Genomic DNA, 9,691 nt, shown 5'->3' on the forward strand with positions numbered 1-9,691 from the left:
AGCTGCCCGCGGCGGCACAAATACAGTCGTCAGGACTAAGTGACCATGACACGAGAGCAAAGTGACAAGAAATCACCAGTGACGGAAGGGTTATGACTCTAGCCTACTATTAGAGATGTTTAAACAAAAAAATGACCGATATTTCATAAAAGCCCAGAACAATTACGCCGAATAATGTAGGCTATTCCGGACAGTTTGTGTGAAAATATCCAAATTCCGAATAATGAGTATAGAGGAGTGTACTACGTAGACGGTTAAAATATGGAAACAAGTAGTGAAATAAAGGGTGATGTGGGTCCGGCGTGAACCGCGGCGTTTGTGTGAGCTCATGCCGAGCGCGCGTCTTCTCCAGCGGGGATGAGGTCGTCTGCTTGCGCTGTGAGCTCTCACCCATTATCTGACCAAATCCTTCCTAAACCTGACTAAAAGCTAATAAAACGTAAGTGTTCCTTTTTCCTTTTGTTCGTTTAAAAAAAAATGTGGTTAATATTGAATGGCATAATATGACATATTTGATGTTTGCCATATTTTAAATCTAAGGTACAACTTTAATCTAAATAAAATGTAATGCAAATGTCACTACATTTAAATCTATAATCTGGTTTTTGCGCCTTGGGCAGTATCATATACAATAATACGCGCAAGCCTAGAAAACGCACCGATTCAGGAAAATAAAAAAATAGTCAAAGTGACAACAAAAACTTACCATCTGCTCCGTAAACTACTGCCGATAAACACAAGACAAATAATGATCCACAGAGCTTTGTGAATAAATCCATCTTTCCTGGGTGAATGTTCACCCAGCGCGAGAAGATCAAATGCTGAGAGCTCGAAGTTGTTCTGATGTCCTTTAAAAAACTGTTCTCGTCCTCAAATGTATCCACTGAGATCAGCTCGTGTATTCAGTCTGATAACAATTTCTTGTGTTTGGCGACACGCCTGCTTTCTAGACACGCTTCAAAATCTATGATGTGTAAATTCAATCCAGACGTGGATGTTTAACATCTCCGAAACATCCTCTCCGTCAGATCCTAAATGAGCCAGGGCAACAAAATAAAACAACTTTCTTTTATACGGAAAAGTTCAGACAGAAAACATATTTCAGAGAGCTGCGGGACTGGCTTGATTTCCTCGAGCAGTGAGTGAGTGAGTGAGCGCGGCTTCGCTCGCCTTCAATCCAAGTGACACGAAACGTTTCCCGTGCTCTTCCTTCGCAATCCAACCGCACACCCCTCTGTCTCGCACGGAAAACGCCACCGGTGGCGCAAACCTGTCAGGAAAAGACAGTTGGGTTCAGATCTTCCGCGAAGCGAATCCGTAATTCAAGTATTCTGATAGAGATCCTGCGCGCAGCTCCTTTGGCACTGTGCGTCTCCGCGTTTGAGCGCTGAGTGTAGCGCGGGCGCAGCTATCGCATTACAGTCAGCACCTCGGCCCGCCTCTCCAGTCTCTGATTAAAGACGAGCCACTCGCTTTAGTCCTGCAGTTAGGCTATAAAAAGGCGAGGGAGAGAAACACAAGCGACCACATACACACGGGCTGCTCCAGTGCTCGTGGCTGTGTGAAACCACAACAAGCTGGAGTTTCTTGAAAGTGGTGAACTGATAACAATTACAGATAGGGCCAAAACAACAAAAGGAAACTGTTGCGATTATAATAATTATAAGCTGCCATTACATGCCATTGACTTGATGTTTAAAAGTGAAACGGTCTCGATGCCCTTCGGTTGACATAAAAGTGAAAATGCTGAGTTGAGGCAGACTTAAGTAAGGCGATGGGCATGGTAATGTGTGGCCGAAGCTGAATTAATTCAAACGTTTCTGACAGCGAGCCAAGAGAGATCAACAAGGGTACAGGGGTCAAACGCCGAGCAAAAGTACAGCCGATCCCTGACGGCGAATATATTTGACAGCATAAAAAAGTCTGTTTTCCAGACGTGTGACCGATGCGTTGTTGAACAATATCCACACGCACAATCGCCCAGAGTCAAAATAAGAACAAGAAGCAGAAGTTTGTGGTCGGATGTTGCGAAAGAACGGAAATCAAATTTGGAAAGACCAGCATCCCTCTAGGTCTCATACATAAGTAATCCTTTAATTCACGAATGAAAACCTGATCGAGGCTTTTAGGTACACTGGGAGGTTTAGGGCAACAGGGTTGAACAAACCTCACAAACCACTGGACATCAAAGCTTCCATATCCATTCGAGGAACCCAAAGTCTTTGCTGCGTGTGCGCAGACCTCCTCTGATCCACCCAAAGCAAGACCAACGAGGGCCCCATTCTCCCCCCATAACTACAGTGGCCTTAATGACACGGCATTACCCCGCAGAGCCCAAAATAACTTCTCTCCCTTCAACCGACTCCGCACGGTGACAGCAGAGGAACTTTTCTTTGTTTGATGCCTTGTAAGTTTCAGGTCGCCTTTTACAGAAGTCAGATGATTAGTCATGTGTTGTTCCAGGTCTGAGCTGGTAACTGAGAATCACATTCACACTGTTTGAATAAACAGGAACAGAAAACACGCTTTCGCAATACCCGCCTGGATGAGCAGTGGATGAGACGTTTCGCAGATCAGCTCGACATTGACAGCTCACTGTGCTCTTATCTCTTGGAAAGCACTGCATCTTTCAGCTGGACTATTTGACCTGGGGCATGCGCCTGTCGACAGTAATGCTTGATAAAGGTGCCTGTTTTACACTGTCCACAGATCAGTCTTGCAGGTTCACTTATCCCGGGCCGAGGTCAGTTTGGGTAGCGAGGGCCGGTCCCGGATCAGCGCAAAATAACAGCTCCCCTTTGAAGTGTTGACAGGCCTGGCCCATGCTGTCCGCACACACCTCGACCCACAGCAGACCTGCGATCATCCATCTTATGCAGGAGCAACAGTCGGGGCTCTGTATGTGGCAGCGGGGCTATGTGCACTCATGGGGGAAAGTGTTAAGCGTGTAGAGAGAGGAAAGTCCCTGATGCTGTACCAGAACCTACTCTGCTTTAAGAGCTGCCAAGAAGCAGCCGACGCCGACACATCCGCTTGTTTACAACGACTTCTGCTGCTATTACTTCTGGACGTATTGCATAGATTAACACCCAGATCCAATTACTTTTGCTAAGCAAAGCCTCGGAGCTAAAAAAGCGCACCGCAGCTGGAACGGGCGGTCCGCGTCAAACTCTGAGGAGACGCAAACACCCAAATTGGGGCAGAGCGTTTTTGATGATATACAGGCCTGGAGTGAAACCAAAATGTGTTTACTGCGGAGACGTAAGCTATTGGTGTGATACATGAGATACAGTCTGTGGTCTCCCACTGGAGTGTCATCGATAAAAGTTCACTCATTTTACCGAGACCACGTGAGAATTTGTATGCATGGAGAGCTTGCGTTATTCACTTCTAATGCAGATGCACACACACATCCACATTGTTATTCGCTCTCTCTTGTTTTTCTCAATGAACTGAACTTACTTCTACATAGGAATAGTAAATGATTAGATGGACAGTCCATCGGAGACTCTTTAATACGGAGCTCGCCTCTGCTGAAACAGATCTTTGCCTATTTACCCAGAACACACACAAGCATGTTCACACGACTCTTTGAGTTATATCTGCTTCTCCATTTCACCCGCCGGCGCCACCCACACACAAACACCCAAAACAAGTAATCACATCTATCCTCTCTGATCTGGCCGTTCGTGTACCCAAGTCGCGCCGGGCGCAGTAAACCTAAATCCGAGCACAGTAGATCTTAAGCCCGGGTGCCTGCAGGAGCGGACTTTTATTTTCTTATTTACTGCTGTGTGTCAGCTGTGGCCGCCTCCAGCGTGATTATCACTGCAGGTTGAAGCGGTGTCCTGGGGTTCATACAGAAGAATAGTGGTGGAGGAAACTGTGCTTCTCATTATCCACAAAGCCGTCCGACTCCCACAAGGCCCTTTCGTCTCTCCGTACGCTAACGTTCATTTAAACCAGCCCGAATAAATACCTACTTACTAGCATCTGATCGGAGAGGGGCATTGGAGGCCGTCGTGTGTCTTGCTAATGTTGTAACCTTGCCAATGAGTTCAGAATTAAATTGGTTTGAGAAAATAACTCCATTAGAAGCTCACGTTGTCCAGGTTGTTGTGAACTCATGTTATGAATCCAATTTCTCTTATCATTAATGAATTAATAATAGTAATCAACTTAGAGGAGCTGCGTTTTCCCCACACAGATCCTTTAATTTGAATTTAGGAGCCCTTGGAAAAATGTGTTGCAGTTCGTATTTGTACCATGAGGGGGCATGTGTCTGCCAAAGGAGAGGGATGGAAACATTGCCAGATCACACACCAGACAGAATGAAAGCCTATTGATAACACACAGACATCAAATTAAACATTGAAATGTAAGTTTATGCTTTATCAAAAGCACATAACCAGTGGGTGTCAGTCTGCATAGAGATTGCTTATAATCTCAGCACAGTTTCAGCTAATAAGAGGCTGAATTTGGTTAAATCACAACGGACTGGAGAATGGAGAGACGAGCTTATGTAATAACACTTTTAATACCTAAACCTGCCGCATCAAAATGACAAATGACATCAGTCATTTCTAATGATCTTCACGAAAGCATCTCTCTCAGTATACCGCCCCTTCAGTATACGACGTTAGCAATGACCCGCTGTATATTCTGTAAACATAATTTACTCCACTTTGATTTGGGACTTCATTTTTGTAATAACCACCTATACCCCTCCCTCCTGACGTAAAGTGCATGCACTTATTTACAAAGACCTAAATGAGCTGTCAAAGAGCAGGTAAAGCGCCTGGGGTGGATAAACTCCCGGGAGCGCATTGTGTACATCTTAATCTCGTTTTAATTACGCAATTTTTAAAACACCACTATTTTAGAAGCATGAAACACATATTCACACTGTAATTGAAACGCCTGGGGTGAGCGCCTTCATTGACTATAATGGCAATCACTGGTGGGGCTCTCAAACACTGGTCATTGATAAGCCCGGGGGTTAGAGGTCAGGGTTTCTAACACTGATAAGAACGTCTCTGGAATCCAGCAGGGCAGATTGGGATCTGAGCAGACACACAGGCCGGGGAATGTGATGGTACACTGATCAAACACTGAAGTCTTCACACTACTCACTCCCTATGGCACAACAAATCCACTCCCCATGAATGAAAACAAATCACAAAGATCTCTGTAAAGACCTCAATTTGGTCATCTCGGGCTCTCCGATTTTTTCTTCTCAGAAGTACTCAGTAACATTGACTGTTGGGTTGTCCTCAACTTTCCCATCTGTTCAGTTACACGTTTGGAACTAACATGCCCATCTGTGCTCAGGTTATCTGACTGTTTATGGTAAATATCATGGTCCAGCGGGAACCCAGCAGGAGAAACAAGTAAGCGAGTGTTGTGAGAGAAGAACATCTTCAGGCGTTTCTCCATTCACCCGCTTATCAGAGCTAAGGCTCTCGTTGCAGACACAAGTGCTGGAGCAGAGCTTAGAGCGAAGACAATCTTGAGTAAAATAGATAAATGCAAGGACCCTTCATTGTTTGATTGGTACATTTTAGGATTTAGGCTCCTTTACATAAGAGGGCTAATCTGCCTGATTGTAAAGATCCTATTGGCTGGAATAAGTGACTGAAAAAGGGTTCACCCGAAAAAGAAAATGATGTCATCGTGTATTCACCTCACATTGTTTTTAAACCTGTATAAACTTCGTTGTTCTGTTGAATACAAAAGAAGATATCTTAAAGAATGTGGGAAACCAGTCCGTTCTGCGGCACCGTTGACTACCGTTATTTACTTTCATACGATTGTAGTCAATAGTGCCCCAGAATTCATGGTTACAAACATTCTTCCAAACATCTTTCTTTGTGTTGATATCAACAAAAGCTATACAGGTTTGGAACAACTTGAGGATGAGTAAATGATAACAGAATTGTTATTTTCGGGGACACTTTCCCTTTAACAGCCAGTTTTTTACAACATACATCAATGAAGAAGGCAGTGCTTTAATAACAGCACTTTTGTAATATATTCTCTGAGTTATGAGTATAAATGGATAAGTTGATGATTGTGCGTTACTGTTTGAGATTAATATATCCCGCATTACCCCGGGCAGAGCTGGCAAAGCTTTATTTTCCGAGTATAGTGCCGCGCGATCGTAAACAATTGATTAATCAAAAGTAAATACAGAAAATGCTGTATAAACGGAGATAGTAGATCATACAATTAAGTAATAAATGAAATGTCATTCGAATGCATTGAATTTTTTTAGTGATACAGCGAGCTCGTTCTTGCTGTGAGTTCATCGTGTGCCATCAAAGCCAGTCACCATTTGGGTAATTAATTTGAGTAATGAAAGCAAAAGCTCAGACATCTGCATTTCCCCCTGTTAGGTCATTTCTCTGGGCGTCTTATGAGAGGCGGTAAAATGAAGCGTAATTGAAACACATGGAGTTTTACCTTGTTCTTTGTTTCAAGCTTTTCATCAGCAAGATATATTACCAAACAAGGTGTCAATTCTAACAGCCGGATCGAAATGAAAATAAATTGGATAATTACCAATTTTACATATGAGGATTGTTTTGGTTGTGCCGGGTTTCGCTCATACTGTCACGTTGAGACATTTAAATCGAAAAATGTACACCCTACTTTTTTTTTCGAGAAGAGAAAGTCCAGATGTGTAAAATACACAAAGCATTACTGTAAAATGTGAGGGTTGGTCAACTTTCCCGTGTTTAGAGCTTAAATTACATTACAGTAGCGTTTTAAGGTCTCCAAAGGCCTGTAGTATTCGTTCCTTTGGTTCGTCTTAAACTCTCCATTGAGGGTGAAAGACTTCCATTGACAGAAAGACAACAGAAGATCGTGAATGATAAAAGAGCACTTTAAAGTGATTAATCACTAACCAGCATTGTTTGAAATGAGTGCAAATGATCTGTGAGCATACACAAAAATGGATAAAGACAGGAAGAGGAAAACATAAAGAGGGGGTTTAACATACCAACGCTAATTGATTTAGTGTTTCTTTTAAGAGATTTAAAGAAGTTAGAAACTTTAATGATAAAAATGTGATGTTTTTAATAAAGAGTGCTTCAAGGATTGATTTATGGATGTTAGTGTCTCTCTGAGCTTGAAGAAAAAAGATAATGATGGTAATTGTGTGTGTGTGAGCGCGTGGCCCTCAGATTCAATTTGGCATTGAAGTGTCACTGATACGGTTCACCGAGTATCTGATATGAGTGACTGATTAACTCAACCTAATTGATTGAGAAGCGTCACTCCGACAAACTAAGACGGAGACAAGGGGGTCAACATCTGCTGCTTTCCCAGATCCCCCTCCTTTACTTTATCCCATTACCCATCAAAATCCCCTGTCAGCCCCAATACTCACAAAACACAACATCGACGTTTAGCACTCACAGAAAGCCAAGCGAAAAAAAACTGAAGGAAAGATGAACATTGAACGCTAGCATACATTTTTAATCAGACATGATTAATTGTTGTTTTTTCCTCTGGCTTTGCCATACTTGCAGTAAAAAGACTCATTGAAATAGACTGTGATTAATGTGAGGCAGTGAGGAAATCATAGGCTTGCTGAAATGAAGAGCTATTGATTATTGACCTCAGCTAAACTAACAAAATACATTCATTCGGGGTTTGACTCTACGCTGACAGCATGTCAGATTTCTCTTTGTAGATTATTAAAGCCAGATGGGGAGATTATGAGGAGGTTCTGCCTGAAGCTTAGATATTAGGGGGCAAAGTTGTAACACTATCAGTTTAACCAATTAGAAATGAGCTGCAGGGTTAAAATCACTATTTTGCATGAGCACATGAGATGATAGCTGTAAGTCTATCCAAGTAAATTTGAAGTAAAGAAAAACACTACTGGTTTAAGACTTAAAATATGATCATGGGATTTAATGTCATGACATTTAGTATACAACTTAATATCGATAAATACTCTTCTACATGGTTGACGGAAGAAACAATACAATCTCAACAGAATTTGTAACTATTTTACAACAAGGCTAATTCGTAGGAATTAGTACAATCTCATTCGTGCTTTCAGGTACGATTTGCTTGTGCGCCAGCGACAGTATGTTTGGCCCGTGGGCTTCGGTATCGCGGTTTTCTAATAATTGTACATTTTTGTATGAATCACATATGAATACATAATTCATCTTGTAAATACAAATTCCCTTGAGATCAGGTTGGAAAAGAAACATCATGGTTGGGGAGGGTTGTAAAATGAAGCAATGGCCTATTTATAATTGCCCTAATATTTTTTTAATTTTAGCTTGAATGTTTTTATGTTTGTTTTGAATTTTATTTGCTGTTTTAAATTCAATATTTGAATTACAAAACTTGCAAATTGGTAACACAAAATGATCATAATAAAGATAACTGTAGTCTCTACCTTGTACAAAATGAGAAATTAAGTTATCTACTTTATTGACTTTCTGCTGAAATTTTCATACCGTAACGTTGCCCGGTGCATTATATGTTGTAATTTAATTCTAATAAACAATCGGATGTCCTACTAGATGTTCTCAAATGACAAAAAATAACAAAAATGTTTGACAGAATATTTATGGATAATAAAAATGAAGAAATAGTGAAAGATTGTCCAAGACTGATATTATCATCCTCCATAACATTTTTAAAAGACTGTTTAAACACACACAAATATATTTACATTAACTTTGATTTCATGTGAAGAAACAAATCTCCTACCTTTTAAATGGCTAACAAGTTAACAGATTTCTTTATATTTGTATTCTTTTGTCATGCTGTGTACACAATTTTATCATTCTCATTACCGATACACGTAGTTTTCCGCATTTCAAAAATGTTACATGTAAAATTGTATATTAAAACATAATTAATTAAAGGGGTCACATGACACGGCTTAAACGAATATTATCTTTTTTTTTTTTTTTGATGTTTTGCAATGTATATACACAATTTAAGGTAAAAAAAATGCTGTATTTTCCACACACCGTGCATGTTTTTTATCTCCTCTTTGCCCCACCTCTATGAAACGCACAGATTTTTTACAAAGCTCATCGCTCTGAAAAGCGAAGTGTGCTTTGATTGGCCAGTTAACCAGCGTTTAGTGATTGGTCCAATACTGCAAGCGTGTGACGGAAACGTACGCCTTTTATTTTTTATTAATATTTTGTTATCTTCTTGAATGTCATTCATACCTGTCACAAGACTGTCCAGGGTCACTAAATACCCCATAAAGACATTCATTTTACACCAGGGTGCTGATTCCTATTGCACACCAACCCATGCATGCAATCAAATACCATAGACAGGCATGCACGCACACACAAACACGCGCACAGACGCATAAAACCTTTGCTCATGTGGGACTAAAATCTTTACACAATCATAACCTACATCCAATAACTATTCACCTGTCACTCTTCAAACAAGCTTGGAGGATTTTTGAATTAAGGAGAAATACAGGCTTTGCATTCCACACACACTCGCAGACACAGTTTCACAAACAGGTTCACATAAAGAGACACACACACACCGATCCCAATATAATTCCATTTAAATCCTCATTGCTTTTGTTCTCCTTTGCAAAAAAGCATAATAGTCACATTATTGGCTAAAGGATCTTTGATGTGTGGACGGAGGGCTCAGTGAATAGATTCAGGAACAATCAGTGTGG

At 41.1% G+C, this 9,691-nt stretch overlaps 1 protein-coding gene across 2 annotated transcripts in view; it reads right to left on the reverse strand.

Moving 5' to 3' along the window:
* Positions 1 to 1,682, reverse strand: part of nrp2b (neuropilin 2b) — a 73,066-nt gene extending 71,384 nt beyond the window's left edge. For both annotated transcript variants that reach the window (XM_056755015.1, XM_056755016.1), the window contains exon 1: positions 707 to 1,682. In XM_056755015.1, coding sequence (XP_056610993.1) covers positions 707 to 779 — 73 coding nt within the window. In that variant the 5' untranslated portion in view covers positions 780 to 1,682. The remainder of the gene's footprint in view (positions 1 to 706) is intronic.
* Positions 1,683 to 9,691: the final 8,009 nt, after the last annotated feature.

This window comes from Triplophysa dalaica, chromosome 8 (assembly GCF_015846415.1).
Source record: "Triplophysa dalaica isolate WHDGS20190420 chromosome 8, ASM1584641v1, whole genome shotgun sequence".
Lineage (NCBI taxonomy): Eukaryota > Metazoa > Chordata > Actinopteri > Cypriniformes > Nemacheilidae > Triplophysa > Triplophysa dalaica.